Source organism: Vidua chalybeata, chromosome 21, assembly GCF_026979565.1.
Source record: "Vidua chalybeata isolate OUT-0048 chromosome 21, bVidCha1 merged haplotype, whole genome shotgun sequence".
In the NCBI taxonomy this organism is placed as follows: Eukaryota; Metazoa; Chordata; class Aves; order Passeriformes; family Viduidae; genus Vidua; species Vidua chalybeata.
The window spans coordinates 5546061-5561794 of record NC_071550.1 but is presented as its reverse complement, the minus strand read 5'-3'; the positions used below and the strand labels follow the sequence as shown (position 1 = coordinate 5561794).

The 15734-nt window shown below is 45.7% G+C and overlaps 3 protein-coding genes across 5 annotated transcripts in view; 2 read left to right on the top strand and 1 right to left on the bottom strand.

Annotated features, from left to right (window-relative positions):
• The first annotated feature begins 486 nt into the window (after nt 1-486).
• On the top strand, nt 487-6546 carry PHYHD1 (phytanoyl-CoA dioxygenase domain containing 1). The gene is made up of 11 exons (XM_053962470.1): nt 487-771; nt 1593-1751; nt 2261-2336; nt 2468-2515; nt 3879-3934; nt 4119-4181; nt 4280-4301; nt 4659-4787; nt 5307-5423; nt 5570-5696; nt 5880-6546. The coding sequence occupies exons 1-11, from the start codon at nt 739-741 to the stop codon at nt 5923-5925; spliced, it is 876 nt and encodes a 291-aa protein (XP_053818445.1). The 5' UTR covers nt 487-738; the 3' UTR covers nt 5926-6546.
• A 1436-nt stretch (nt 6547-7982) lies between these two features.
• DOLK (dolichol kinase) lies at nt 7983-12632 on the bottom strand. 3 transcript variants are annotated; one of them, XM_053961936.1, is made up of 2 exons: nt 12551-12632; nt 7983-10463 (listed from the first exon to the last, which is right to left on the bottom strand). In XM_053961936.1, exon 2 carries the CDS (start codon nt 10363-10365, stop codon nt 8794-8796), a length of 1572 nt encoding a protein of 523 aa, XP_053817911.1. In that variant the 5' UTR covers nt 10366-10463; nt 12551-12632; the 3' UTR covers nt 7983-8793. The 3 variants fall into 3 exon arrangements, with proteins under 3 accessions (XP_053817911.1, XP_053817912.1, XP_053817913.1); XM_053961937.1 differs by lacking the exon at nt 12551-12632 and adding an exon at nt 11966-12539; XM_053961938.1 differs by lacking the exon at nt 12551-12632 and adding an exon at nt 11483-11606.
• Nucleotides 12589-15734, top strand: part of NUP188 (nucleoporin 188) — a 25315-nt gene continuing 22169 nt past the window's right edge. The window contains exons 1-4 of the mRNA XM_053961935.1: nt 12589-12719; nt 14541-14595; nt 15187-15260; nt 15481-15565. Coding sequence (XP_053817910.1) covers nt 12589-12719; nt 14541-14595; nt 15187-15260; nt 15481-15565 — 345 coding nt within the window. The remainder of the gene's footprint in view (nt 12720-14540; nt 14596-15186; nt 15261-15480; nt 15566-15734) is intronic.

Genomic DNA, 15734 nt, shown 5'->3' with positions numbered 1-15734 from the left:
CATTTTCCCTCTCTGGTTTGGACTTTGGGTGGATTTGGCTTTACTTATTTGTAAATATTACATGGACTTCTGGAGCTGCAGGAGAGTGAACAGAGCAAGTGAAGGTGTAAATTACCAGAAGCAGCTGTGAATGAAAATAGTAGAAGTATTCTCTATGGGTTTTACCAAACCCTCAGTGAAAGCTTTTTACCACATTTTAGTGTGTCACCTCCTGGGCTGGGGAGCCCTTTCAGAGGATATGCTGAAGTGCTGGCAGGACTCACTGACTAAGCAGAAAGGGCTCTATAAGACCTTGAATCAGTACTTTAACTTTGTTCTAAGACATCTTGATCTTTTCTTCACACTTTAATCTTATTTTAACTCTCCCTTATCTTACTTACCCCTGTGATTACCAGTTTAACTGCCTTATTTTTAAATCTGGGTTATTAATTAAAAGCGATTCCTCCTTGGAGCTCAGATGTTCATCAAGTTTGTGATTGCACTTGAATAGAAAATGTTTGTGTGCTTTGTTACCACCAAGAGCCAAAGCAATACTGTGCAGTCCTGAATGTCCCTTCCAGGAGCAAAGAACTGGTGACGGGGACAATAATCTCTGGAGCTGTGCAAGAGTCCACCTGCCCAGTGCTGGCTTTTATCACATGCTGGGACAAGGATCACGTGGAGAGGCGGGGAGTCAGCCCTGCAGGGCCCAGGTGGCATCGCCGTGTTGGTGGTGGGATCTGGGGAGCTTCTGCCCCGATGGCATCCGTAACCCAGCAGCAGATCCAGAAGGTAAGGAGCTGCTCTGCAGGGAGGGAGCGTGTCCAGAGTGCAGGCAGGTGACACAGTGTGTAGGATGGTCACTGCTAATTAACCTGGCAGCAGGTGTAGCAAAGAGCTGCTCTACAAACATTTCATATTCTCCTCAGCTGCTTCTATTACGTTAATTTTGGTGCGTGAGTGTCATGGCTACAAACCCTTCTGGGGGCAGCTTGTCCCACAGATCTCTTGGAGGGATTTCTCCTTTGCCCCTTCTGTCTGTATTGCTCAGCTCTCATCCCTGAACTCGAAATCTTCCAGGCAAAGGATAATCCCCAGGGTATTCTATATAAAGAAACTGAGTTCCCTGCCAGCAGAGTTCATTTTGTAAAGGATTGTGTAGTGAACTGTGAGAAATCACCCAGGGTTTTTTTTTTTTTTCCCCTTAGAGAGAACAAAGCTTTCCAGCTTGTAAAGGAATCTCATTCTGATTTGGCACACAGGCATGATTGCCCTGTTTGTGTTAGTGGGCTTGGTAGTTTAATAGCTGCTGGTTACAGGTGTTAGATAAAATATGCTTGAACCACAAAAGGCTCTAGTTATGAGATCTTCTCTGTTTTGAGTAGACTGAGGGATTGAAATAGATTGTTCTTAACTGTTTGGAATTTCAGCCTCTTAATTAATCTTTTGCAACAGAAGCCCCTCCTGAAATTAAAAATTAAGAACATGGTGCCTGGCTGCAGAGCTGGAGCTGGGATGCTCTTCACCCTATAAAGGGCCAGAACTGTTTCCTCTTGCTTTGTGCTGCTTCTCCCAGGGACTCTGGGGAAGAGCAGTCACCCGGTCTCTTCCAGTTCCACAAGGATGGCTTCCTTGTCCTGGAGCAGTTTTTCAGTGCAGAGGAGTGTGACAGCATGAGGAGCCAGATCCAGAGAATCATCGCGGAGATGGAAGTGCCGCCGCACTGCCGCACCGCCTTCTCCACCAAGCAGGAGGAGCAGGTCCAGGAGCAGGTACCGAGAAGGGCAGGGCTGCTCCTGTTGGAGAGCTGGGAAGAGGAAGGGAAAAGGCAAATTGCTGATCAGGGTTTGCTCTGGGGGAACAGGACTCTTCCTTCTAACTAAACATAACACCGGGAGAGGAATTTGCTCTCCAGCTTTTTGCAAATGTTTGCTGGGGTCTTATCAAGAGTCTTATCAATGTGTGGCTCTGCTGTGCTTTCAACCCCTGGTAGCCACAAGCAGCTCTGACAGATCCCTTTGTACATGTTCTGCCGACAGAAAACAGGTTATTTTCCAGGCAGCTAGCAAAAGAAAAGCGAGGTTAACCTCGTGTGAGAGGTTCTCTGATCAGCACAAAGACATGTAGTGTTGTGGAAAGCCTTTTTGAGTGATTTTCCACTGTGTTTTGCTTATGCTGCGGCTTGGTGGGAAAAAGATGCAGGTGAGTGTTAATGCTTTGATTGAAAGTTCATTTATGTTTTTACAAGGATGCTGTCTTTACTGGGCTCTTATCCCTGCAGGGTAGCTCGGATTATTTCCTAACCAGTGGAGACAAGATTAGATTCTTTTTTGAGAAAGGTGTTTTGGATGAGAAAGGTAAGCCCTGCAATGAGCTAGCTACACAGAGGGGATCGGAAAAAGCTGAGTGAGGGATTGGGGGCCAGTTTCCAGCTCAAGGAGTGATTCCTGCTTTTCAGACAATGTTAAATTATGGTTTTGTTTTGTAGGTAACTTTCTAATTCCAAAGGAGAAGTCCATCAGCAAGATTGGCCATGGTATGTTTAAAGGATGGGGTTTGGAGAGGGATGGACAAAAGAGATGTGGTTTTGAGACACAAGGATTTCTCCAGACCTGCTCGCTGTACATAACTGTCTCTGCAATTCTCTCCATGCAGCCCCTCACTCTCTGCTCTCAGAGGACTGGATCTTCTGTCCCAATCCTTTTCAAAAACCCCCTTCTCAGAGGTTTTTCAGTGATGAATAGCTCAGAATCACTGACATGCGAAAGTTGGGACTTCAGCCCTTGGCTCTTTTATGTAACAGATTTGCTCTAAAAATTTACCACCTGAGACTGGTGACATTCAGTACAGACCAAACTCTCCCCTATGTCCTGTGCTGTGCTGGGTTGCTGATATTGAAGCTGTCCTCCCTCCTGTGGTGTCACCAACACCTTTTACCCATACTGGTCTGTTTGACCTACTTCTTCTTTCCCAGTTCCTAGACTTGCATTTTGATCCCTTTTGTTTTCCAACAATACATGGAAAATGAGAGCAGGATTCTCTGTGCCTGCAAATATGAACTTTGTTCAGACTAAACTTGACTACATTTGGAAATTCAGTACTGAGAGTTCTTGTTCTTTGGTTTTCTCAGAAAACCACTCTCCTCTTCCCAGGCCCGCTGCCATTCTGTCACACTTCAGCTTTTCCTCAAGGGAAGTGAAAACAACTGTAGATTCCTGCTGAGCCAGCAACTTAACAATTCAAAAGCCTTCTCTAGTCTTATTTTCTGTAATTACTTATTTTGGTCAAGTCTCATCCCTTGCCTGAGAGCAGCTCCTGCTGGACTTGAGCATGTGTCCTCATGGCAAATCTGATCAGGATGAGCTGGAGGCACAACTCTGAGTCTTTGCTTTGTGGATTTGTCAGAGCTGGGTTGTAGCAAGAATCTATGCACACACTCTGACCTGCTGGTTGGGGCTCTCTGAAGGGCACCAAATATGAGCTCTAGCTCCTTTTTGCAGTACTTCACTTTTCTGGTAGGTCTTAAGAGGTGTGTTTTTAAAGGATGAATTCACCCATATGCCTCAGGGTCATGTGTAATGGTTGTCACTTGCATAATATAATAATACTGAATCACATAATATTCCATTTTGTTCACTCGGTTGTACACTGGTTTTTATGTGTGTGCAGTTTGTGGCTAGGGAGTGATTATATTTATGGTCTTTAATGATGATTGTACAACCTCTAAGTGTCCTATCACCTTAGGTGTGATAAGTCACATTTATCCATCTTGGGAGGGATGAAAGTTTCTGGCTGCAATTTATCCTGCTTGGCTGTGGTGTCTGCAGCTCATCACTGAGGGCTACCATGTTCCCTTCTCTTTCTGAAATCTTCTGTCTGAGCCTTGTCTTTCCCCTTAGCTCTACACGCTTACGATCCTGTCTTCAAGCAAATCACCCACTCCCCCAAGGTGCAGGTGAGCTGTTACTGCTTCCTAGAATGGTCTTGGGGAAAAATAATAAATTGCAGAGTAGTTAATTTTAGTTTTCTGTACTCCCAGGAGAGGAGTCATTTTGTCAGTGAAAGGAAATTTTAATATATTCAAAGAATAATGCTAAATAGTGTGCAGGAAACATAAATCTTGGAAAATTTTCTTGCAGGAACTGGGAAGAAAACTAGGCCTTGAGAGACCAGTAGTTGTGCAGAGCATGTATATCTTCAAGGTACAGTAATTCAAGTTGTCTTGTCACTCAAGAAATAAGACCCTGTTAAGTGGGAAGCTGTGAAATTCTTCACACATCACTTTTCGTTTTCTTTGCAGCAACCTGGCATTGGTGGTGAAGGTGAGATTTGTGTTATCTCTATATTACACTGCAGAAAATGCTCCTTTAGGAAAGGAATAGTACCAGGGAAAAGGCTCACAATCAGACTTAAACCTGTGAGTTTGCTGGTTCAAACCTTCTTAAAATAATCTTTGAAATCCACATTTTTTCAGAAAAGTTTCTATGTCATATGCAGCTTGAACAAAGAGCTGGTTTTACACTTGCAGCAGGCTAAAAGGTGGTATTTTAATGTCAGATTTCATGTATGTGATAGGTGGGTGGGCAGGGGAGGGCTCTGAGTCAGGGAGATGCAACCCTGAAGTCCTTCTAGAGGAATTGAATCCCATTAAAGACCCCAATGGCAGTCTCTTCTTGCAGTGACACCACACCAGGATGCCAGTTTCCTGCACACGGAGCCTCTGGGCAGGGTCCTGGGGTTCTGGATTGCCCTGGAAGATGCCACACAGGAGAATGGCTGTTTGTGGTTCATCCCTGGCTCTCACACCAGTAAGAGCATGTGTGTGACCACTGCTGGTCACCAGCACAGTTCTGCTTTTCCCCACCTCTAGAGCACACAGAGCAGCTTTAAACTTCTGCTCACTTAAAGATTTACTCAGTGAGTGTAATCATAATGCTCTTCAGGTTTTAAGCTACTCATTCCTCAAATCCTGGAGCCAGCTGTACTCATATCATGGTTTATGCTCCTATAGAAAGCACAAATGGACCAAAGGTTGGTTTTTCATGTGTGTGTGACTATTTGTGTTCCTAAGGGTCTGTTGCAATGCACAGAAGGGGCCAAAAAGGCAAACAAAAGGCAGCTGTTTTATCTATTTCTGCCACAGCTGGAAAATCCTAAATATCTACTTAATGAAAAAGACCCCACCCAAATTATTAAGGGAAGTGTGAATATAGTAATAATAAAGTTCCTATCATTACCAAGAGAAATCACTGATATTGTTCCTTTGCTGTGCAGAATGTAGCCAGGTGTTTAATTTTTGTGTGTTTGCTTATTCTGTGGATTTGCAGATGGGATTACCAGGAGGATGGTCCGTGCAGCTTCAGGTGCCTCAACATGTATAGAGTTTGTAGGCTCAGAGCCAGCCTACGACGACAAGCAGTTCATACCTCTGCCCATAAGTAAAGGTACAAACAGCCCCAAACATGGCACTTCACAGCTCAAGAAAACACAAGGGAGCTAAAATCATATTTTAACCCTGCACCTTCCCTCCCACTGGAAAGCCAGAGCTCATCTTTTGGAAAACAGCAGCCCAGGTGATTCTTTCCCACAGGTGGACTCATCCTCATCCATGGCGAGGTTGTCCATAAGAGTGAACTCAACAGCTCGGAGTCCTCTCGCCACGTGTTCACCTTCCACGTGATGGAAGCCAAAGGCACCACCTGGAGCAAAGAGAACTGGTAAGGTTGTGATCCTCACCAGCGGCTGAGGAAATTGAAGCCTTTCCAATGCAATAGTTAGGATAACTCTTGGGGGTCTTGCCTGTACAGTTTGTTGGTAGTGCCTCAGCTGGCGTTGATTTTGTACCTGCAGAACTGGAATAGCCTCTGAAGTTTTGCTTTCTCCTCTTCTTTACTCCCTAGGCTCCAGCCAACTCCTGAACTGCCTTTTCCATCGCTCTACACTTGAAGTTAGTGACTGGCTTGTGGAGTCAATAGCTGATAGCTGATCAATATTCCTTTCTGATTGTTCATTCACAATCTCTTTAAAAGCAACCCCCACTAGATCAGCTCTCAATGTTAATTTATCCTCCTCCTCAAAACCAGGACCATTATAACAGCCCAAAACCTGCAGCAGACAGAAGCTTCTACTGCAGCAGGAGCCCTGCCAGTATGAGAGTAGTCACCCAGTCCTTTTGGTAAGGAAACACCTTCAGTCTTGAAAACAAACCAGTGAAGACCATTGCACCTTGACTGGGACCACTTACCAAGTATTTCTCCTTGTAGATACTCAGTATTTTCCGGTGTTTAAGAGCTTAAGTGCATTTCTTGGCTGGTTGACTCCAGCAATGCAGTGCACATGTTGTGGGGAGATGTTTGATTTTCACCCCTAGTTTTCTGTCTTATTGTTGGAATAACAGTGATATAAAACAATCTTGTTGTGGGTGAAATGAAGCAAGAAGTCTGCTTTTTATAGTCAATCTTCTAAGTACTCCTGGCAGAGAGTAGCTGAGTGTTTTCTCTGAGTGTGATTAAAAATACAACAATTTTTAAAGATTAATGTTGAAATGTTGGAAACAAAGAACCTCAATCAAACTCTTTACACTTAAATAAAAAGATAGAAATTCTTCTTTTCATCTCCATCATCTTTTCTTTGAGGAAGACACAATATGACCTCCAACTGGTGGGGACAGTGCTAAATTGTGAGCAGCTGGAACTCTGGTGAGCAGCTGGAACTCTCAATATGCACAAGAATAACTTCTATCTCCAAAACCTTACCAAACCCAAACCAAGATAGAGCAAGTAATGTTTGGAAATGCAAGCTACATCCCAGGCAAGCTCCAGTCTGTATCCTGAACTGAAAGAAGCTGTGTAGGTGTGATTTCACCAGCACTGGTGCAGCAGCAACCCTGAGACAGGAGCCCAGTGTCACCAATACAGGAATTATATCAGAGTAACCCTAAGGCTGCTGAGGGCTGTGGTAGAGTGGACCCAAATCTTACTGACTCATCCCTTTCAAAAGTAAATTGGGGAGCTGGGTCATGGCAACAGCAGGATCATTGAATGCAAAATTTCTGCATTCAAAAATGACCTTTCCCACAGTTTGTTTGAAAGTTGGAAGCAGGGTGGAAGGAAAGCAAATTTCTCTGGTGCAATTTATGAGATCAGTGGTGAAGGCTGTGGCTTGTGACAGAAGCAACTCAAGTTTTGTCTATGTCCTTCCATAAGAGCAGTTAATAATTTAGAATTCTGCTGAGGAGGGATAATTTGTCCTGCACCACTACCAGCACCACAACCATCTACTTTGAGTACATAAATAAGATTTTAAAAAGCTGGATTGATTGGCAGGATTTCCTGTTAAACATGAAGGAAACAGCCCAGCAGTTACTGAGTTTGGTTTCCCACACAGTACCTGACAATTTACTGTGTTAGTAACCAGCTGTGGCATCCTCAGGAAAAGCAGCACCAAATTCCAGGAGCCCTTCCCAGGCAGGAGGATGAATTGGGCAATGCTGCTTCTCAGCTATTCCAGTCCTGGCTTGTTGCAGGGACACACAATACTGGATTCTGGAGCTAATTCTGCTGACTCAGGCACTGGTTTCACTCCACCCCTGGTCTTAGGCTCCCTCCCAAGGCATGGCCTGCAGGACGGTGTTGTGTAAGGTACCTTGGACTTCCCCCAGACTGTTCCCAAAAGTGAATTTAAAAAGGGTCAGAAGTGAACTTCATGGTGCAAACTAGAAGCCTGGGATGACAATCTTCTGCTTGGACACATCCCTGGAGACAGGAAGGGCACTTGTGTTTTGTTCTAATGGACACTAATGGGCAAACCAGTGAGAAGAGACTGTTGATACAGAAGGGTTTCATACATAGAAATGAAGTGTTTTTTTTGGCCACAAAATGGTAGTTGTAATTTTAATTAAATGGATGGAATTCAGTAGCTTTAGTCAATTTGTTGATAGAAGCATTTTTATACGTTATTTGATTAAATATCTGGCTGAAAAAAAAAAGTGAAAAGTAGGAAAGTGTAATAGTAGAAAATTTTATTGACTTTGACAGATGTTCTGCTTTCAGGATTAATGTGTAATTAGTTTTAGCTGTGACTTAGCTTAATTTCCCCCCCTCTCCCCAATATTCATTCCAAATTAATTTGGAGATTAAATCTTGAAAAAGATAAAACATTTTTCTTGCTGAAGCAAACTTCAGGGCTAAAGATCCACTGTTCTTATTAGTATGGTCTGGAATGAGCAGTGTCTGACATCCCCAAACCTTCACCACCCACCCTGGATAACTCGGCTGTGGCAAATACTGACTTTGGAGTTGTGTTTGTGCATCGTGGTGTGGTTTTGGCTCTTGCTGATGAGGACTGGACATAGCTGGACACTTGTTCCTGGTTCCTGTGCCCCCCCCATTATCAAACATGCTTTACATCGTGCTTATACAGACATCAGAGTTCACACATTAAACACGAGGCGTGGGACTCGGTACAGAAAACAAGGTACAGTACAGAGGTAGCAACATCTGAGAGACTTGCTTGTTTATTTTTTCCTCTCTAATTGACTTACCTCTTCTTCCCTTGGGCACCCAGAAGAAACTTAAATTGGATTATTAAACACAAGTGCTGCTTTTATCAGTCGTGTTGCTGTTAGAACATAAATCCGTCTATTTTCAACAGGGGTAAAAACAATCAAAATCTTTGTTTTAAATTAGTCTTTCTCATTTCTGTTCTCAACAGCTTTCTCTGCTGTACCAAAACATCAGCTTTGAGCTTTCATTGAAGTGCATTTTCTAGTACCTTTCTCTAGGAAGGGAGAAAACTCTGTTCCTGGAAGTGCTTCTATGCCATGAGCATGATCTGGAGGTAGAGAGGCAACAGCAGATTATCAATTTGAGTCGTGTAAGCTTCCAAAAGAGAAACCAAACTCACAGATGCTAGAATCCAGGCATAGCTGGAGTTCAGATTCACACTGCTGTCAAAGATCAGAATGAGAGCCACAGCAATGATCTGAGCAAAAATAGCTGTCATTGTCCCTTCAAAGGTCTTCTTTGTTCCTGGCCATTTGATTTCTCCCATTGTACTGCCAAAAACAGAGGCAATGGTGTCTCCTACCCCTACTGCCAACACTCCAGAGTAGGGGACCAGTGCCCCTGCCCCGGGCAAGGTGCCTTTAGGAGCACAAGATCTGGGAAACAACCACACTGGGAGGGACATGCCAAGGAGGAGATAAATATGAGTCAAGATTAGAGGTCCACTGTCTCTTTCATCCAAGAAGAGAGAGAGCAAATGCCTCAGGGTTTGTCCAAAAGGTTTGATCCTGAAGTACCGAACGTACTCTAAGAAGATAAACACTGCCAGACACAGCACTGCAGCAACATAGAGGAGCTGGCGGTCATAAATTAGTCCGGGAACGTAAGTAGCTACAACAATGAAGTGGAAATATTTCCTGGTTATAGTTGAGGCCTGGTGTTTTTTAGATTCAGATGATCTCTTAGCATTCTGGTAGAAAACCACCCCACATGCTGAGGCAGCCAAGAAAGTCCAATACACAAGGAGGTAAAGTCTTGTCTGTGTCTGAAACAGAAACTGGAGCAGCCAGAACAAAGGGTTCCTCTGGATCAGTCGGTACAGCCAAGGCATGATGACCCCTAAGCCTAACACTGCTGTCATCATGTGGAAAAACATGGAGGAGATCCACGTGCCCGAATCCATGAAAACGAAGAGCACGGTGAAAAAAAGACCAAGAAGAACAACTCCCACAACTGCTACCAGAAGGAAGAAGTCAATGGGATCCCCTCTGCCCTCAATTACATTCAGTGAGCGTTTAATGAGCTGATTGAGAACAAAACTTACACCTCCGAGAACCAGCAGCGCTTCGCCGGGAGTAAAACATCGAGGCAACAAGTACAGCAAGATCATACTGAGGTAGACAAAAATGAGCAGCACTTCTAGAACCTCTATCACTTCTGAGACAGTCAAGGAATGTTTCATGGTGTAGATAATTACGCTGCCAGCAACACCAGTCAGGATGCAAGTGTTGGTTGGCACAGGTTTGGTGATGCCAACTGCTAGGACGGACAGGAAGAGAGCGAGCAGCATTCCCGTGGAAGCCACGACGATGCCGAAGCGCTCGAAGTAGACGATGCCGGCAGCCCTGCACCTCTCCTTCATCACCACCCCCAGCAGGGGGATGACCATGCTGGCGGGCAGGAGGCCGCTGTTGGCTGCCCCCCGGAACTGGAACACGGCCCCCCCCTGCTGCAGCAGCCGGTCCCACTTGAACTGGACGTAGAAGGCCTGGGCGGCCAAAGCCACGGCGCACCAGGAGAAGCGGTCCCACACCACGGCGTGCACCGACAGCACCACGGCGAACACCAGCAGCGACTCCACCAGCACTGCCTTGTTTGACATGGTTCCAGCCCAGCCTGCCTCGAGCTTGCAGAATCTCAGGAGTCCCGATGTGCTCAGTTGTCCATTAGGAAGAATTCCCTTCCATGCTACTGCAATTGCTATTAAAAAAAAAAAAAAAAAAAAAAGCAAGCAATTAAAGCAACTACTTGGACAGCTGAAGTGTTTGCCCAGCTGTTTGGTCCTTAAACTCGATTTAAACTGATAAAGTGACAATTGCTAATGTCAGCACACAGATGAATTAAAAAAAAAAGTGAGGCGAGCAAATCCTGCAGTTCACCTTCTCTAAGTGAAGGCTCACAGCTCACTGACAGCCCTGCAAACCAAACTTTGCTTTAAACTTTTGGACTGGAAGGTAAGCAGTTAAGATAATCAGCAACAGGCACATTTACTCTGTTAGATTATATCTCATCTTATCTCCTTCAAAGAATTGTGGGCATTGACAACATTGTGCAATTCTCACCAGCATTTATTGCTTTCTGGCAACCTTGATTTCTCTATGGATACATAATTTGATAATCAGCCATATGTAAACCTCTGCCATTACACTGGCACCTCTTCTGGGATCTTTGAAGTTCTCAGGTTCTTTATTTTTATTGGAAATATTATGGTTGATCCAGCTGTGAAACAGGGGCTTACTTTATCCTTTCTGGCCCACCCTTAAGCTTATTAGCAGCAAAGTCTTACCAAATTCTGCTCCCCAAGTCTCAATGCCAGTATCTACACCAGCTCCCTCATGGAAGGCCAAAAGTTTATTTAAGGTTCTATTTTGGGTTTTCAGCCAGTGTTCAATGGTGACACCAGATTACAAAGTTGGCAAAGTAATAGCAATATTACTGAGGAACTATTACAGTTTGTACTGTCAAACTTCCTTAGTGTGTCTGCAGTGTTTAGATATTTATAACTTTGTACTGAAAACTTAATTATTGATGGATTGCTTTTTGGCATCCTTATCCATATAGCCTGAAATACTTGATTGCCAAACACCTTCATTACATGCACTGTTGCTACACAGCTCCTTCAGGCCAAATGTAATCTTTTGTCATTGCAATTAAATTTTAAACGGGAGAAGAATTAATCTTACAATCAGTAAAACAGAACTGGTCTGGGCAATACCTACCTCCAACCAATAACAGTTTTTGGGTTGTACTCCCTGCTGTTTCTGAGCACTGGGGAGGGGGAAGCCTAAGGCTTATTTGAGAAGAAGCAGAGTAAATGCCACCTGCCAACCAAAGACCGAGTCCTCCTACTCAGTCTGGCAACCTTAAGATTGCACTGACACCAGATGACACAAGGAAAAACGAGCCACCACAGCTTTGGTCACGATGAAGAGACTCATTTATTTTCTCTGACTCCAATCTTTTATAGTTCTCAAAAGGTGCCAGTGGATTGGAGGGTGAATGTGCCACCTCTCCAAGGACACTGGACAAACCACCTGTACATCAAATTTCTCTGTCTCTATGAGAGAATGCAAAACAATAGGTTGTTTACAGAAAGTTGTGTGGGAAAGTTCTCTACAAGAATGTAAACTCAGAAGGCTTTAGAAAACGCTTGAAAATCAGGGCGACAATTGCACCCCAGCTCCCGTATCGATGGCACGTACAGCTCCCCCGCCAGGCTGCAGAATTTCACCCTGCCTGAGGTCTCTGATGGAGCAGCTCTGAATGTTTAGACCGGACAATCCGCAACGCGCTGTATTTCGCTGCTGAGTTATTTCGTTTTCTTGTGCCTGCCGCAATCCCCTCCTCTGCACCTTCTTTCAGGTAATGTGCCGCTCTCTCATCACCGAACGGGACCCACCGCCTGCGGTTCAAGCCGGACCGAGCGTTTTGTGCCCGTCTCGCGCTCCGCGTGCCGGCTGCTCAGGGCAGGGAAGCTTTCCACTGACGCGCTGCCAATCATCCGGTAGTCCTCGCCTCGCTGCAGCCCCTGCCTGCTCCCTCTCTTCCCCACGACCCCGCAGCGCTGTGGACGCCCCTCAACCCGCGCGCTGCCCGCGCCCTGTCCTTCTACGCTGCTCGCCGCCGCCTCTCGTTCCCCTCAGCCGCGACACCTACATCCCAGCCTCCGCTACTGGGAACGACATCCGCCTGCGGGCGGTGTCGGAGGCGCTCGCGGGTGATTCCCGATTCCAGCGCGAAGCTGCGGCCCCGGCCCGGCCGCCCCCGGGAGCCCAACGCGCACCCACCTCGCAGGGCGCCGCCATCTTGCCGCGCCGCCTGTCACATGACCCACATATGGGGGCGTGACGGGGGCGTGGCTTGTACGGCACCACGTGACACCGGCGTGGTGGAGGGAGGCAGCCCCGGGTCACGTGACAACGGAGCGAAGATGGCGGCGGGCGGGCTGAGCGCGAGGTGCGGGGCCGGGGCCGCTCGGGCGGAGGGAACGCGGGGGCAGCGTGGGGGAGGCCCCGGCTCTCGCTGCGGGCGGACCGCGCTCCGCGGGACCGGGGGCCGAGAAGGGCTGGCGGGGAGGGGGCGCAGCGCGGGGCAGGGAGGTTTTAACTGCGGCGGGGCGCGTGCCGGGCTGGCCCCGCCCCCGCCTCGCGCGCGCGGTGAGGCCCCGCCCCCCCCGGCTGAGGGACCCTCAGGGACCCCCGGCTCAGAGACCGGAGTGAGGAGCGACTGTCGGGGGTTTTGTGGTTATTCGGTTCTGCCGTGCGAGATGAGGCGCCGGGCAGCGCTCCGGGGCAGCCACTGCTTTGGCGGGGCCGGGGGCCCGATCCGCGCTCCCTTCGCGGCGGTGCCCGTCAGACGCTCGGCTCTTCCCTGGGGCTCGGGGCGCGGCTCCCGCAAACGTGTGAGTCAAAATACACACGTGGAAATGTGTAACGGAAGCGATTTAATGAATCCCGTGTTCAGTGATCATCTTAGTTCGGTGGTTTCGTTTCTCCAGAGCACGTTTTTTGTTATTTATTATAACGGTTTTTTGTTCTGGAGTTTCCCTTGTGTCTAATTTTTATTAAATTAATGACACCTCTGTTACTTGTAGTCGTATACAGAGAGCTTTCCTTCCTTAGCTGTCTTGGAGCCTTATTAATGAGGGGACAACAAACCGCAGTCTGTTTTATTCACAGAGGAGATTGTGAAGGAGTGAAAAGTAGGTGGGTTGGCGTTGCTAGGCTGGGGCTCAGATTTGACAATAAGTGAAAGAAACTGCGTGCAAGACAAATGAAGGCACTGATCTGACATGATCACTGAACACGGGATTCATTGAATTGCTTCTTTCACATTGCTGTTCAGTTCTTGGTAAATATCTGGGCCTTGGGGTGCTCTGTGTGGGCTGGAGAGGTTCACGGCAGAGAAGTGCACCCGGCTATCGAGGAATGAGCAGGGAGCAATTACGCTGATGGGTGTGCTGGAAATAACAGGTGTTGTCATTCATTAAGTGTTACCACATGGCAGAAGTCACAGATGACTTTTACTGCCACAGTGAGTTATTTTAATAATGTTATTCTAAAAATAAGGCAATGAGTGTTCTTGTGTAGACAGTCTTTGTGTGGGGAGTTGGGGTGTTTAAATCCTCATTTGTAATGTGTTGCTAGCAAATCGTTTATCTAAATGAAATACTCTTTTTGGCAAATATCTTTTCTCTGGGCTGTTATAGGGAGACTTCTTTTTGAATGCATGTGCCAGGGTCAGGGTGTGATCTGTAATTTTTATAGTGCAGGTTGGCTTTTCTACAGAGATCTCTTGAAGAAATGAGAAGCTGAGTGTAAATGTTCTGGTGTCTGTGTAAAGATGGTGGAGTTTTTCACTTCATACAATTTTATGCTCTGCCTAGAGTGGATGATGAAACTGATGGAAAACTTTGTTTGAAGGAGAGCATTGAATGAAACAGTAGAATATTGCTTTATGCTTTAATTTTCTTCTTAGGAGCCTTAAATGTTCAGATAGCAAAATCAAATTGAGCTGGTAACCCAATATCAATGTGAAGCTTTGATGTGAATTCACAGGTCTTGCTATGTCAGTTGTCACCCTCTCTGGGTTTTTCCTTGGTTTTTCTAGGACATGTGAAACTCATTAGCTAAAAGCTAATGTTCCTTAAATCATTTTTCTTGCATCGCAGTGTCATTCACTGCAAGTTAATTGTAGGTTTGAAAAGTGTAAGCTAAATGGAAGCCTGGAATAACATTCATCATTAAAATGCTCTCCACCTTTTCCTTGTGTTTGCAGGAGCAGCAGAGAATTATGGACAATTCTGCTGGGCAGATCAGCTTTAAGAGAACCAGTAAGTTCATTCCCTGCAGAGCAGGTTTGGCCATCACTTACTGGGCTCCCTGGCCAAACACATCATTTGTACATCTCTTTGAATATCGGTGAAAACATTTTCTGCTGCCCTTCCTTCTTTTGCAGCATGATTTTTGTTCCTATACCTCTGCTACTTGTTCATTCTTCCACTGCTTGTTTTCAGCTGCTGCATGAACTGCCTGGAAGGGTGTATGGAAAAGGTGGTTCCTTTTCTGGAGTGGGCACAAGTGCTGCTGCCTGGATTGCCCTGGGGTGTTCATGTGTGGTACAACTGCTGTCTTATATTGAGGGCTGGAGCCTGTGCTTTCAAGAATTTGGCCAGAGGTTGGGAATCCAAATGTTTCTAAACCCAGTCCATTGCCTCCCTTTTCCCCACCCTCCCTAGGAATGGGCAGTGCAGCTCCCTGGCCTGTTCTGTACTGCATCTGGAATCACTCTGAGCCACAGACACCTGTCTTGTGTTATTCCTGCTTCTTTGTGGTGGGGGGATTTCTTTGCTGAAGTTTAACAGATCTAATGTTTGGTAATGCACTTTGAGGAGTCTGTTCAGTGGTGTTTGGTTCTGTTTTAGGCTCAGATTGCTGCAGAGTTGAACAAGCACTGGCAGAGGCTGTTAGAGGGACTGTCATACTACAAACCACCGAGGTACAGTCACTGCCTGCTTTTAGAAATGAATCTCAAATGTGGAGTTTCCTAGTAGATAAAGAAAACTTACAGAGTATTGTATGAAATATTGAAAGGTCACTGAGGAAGAAGCAAATGTTCAGTTTAAACTGATAGAGTGAAGAACTTTAAAATTATGCCTATTTAATTTTTTTTTTGAGATTGCTGCATTTTTAATGACTAAAATTTCTTTTCACTTTAGTACAACTTCAGCAGAAAAAATTAAAGCTGATAAAGATGTAGCTGCTCCACTAAAAGAGTTGGGTCTGAGAGTCAGCAAGTTTTTGGTGAGTGAAACTGCTCTTGGATTATTTTTTATCCTGGAATGAATTGTTGCAGGATTCTGATAATGAAGTAATCTTCATGATGTTGAGTAGAGAGACACTTAAAGTCCTTTCAGTTCAAAGTAATCTAAAGGATGTTGAAGTACGTGTTGAGGCTCTAGGTCAAACTTCC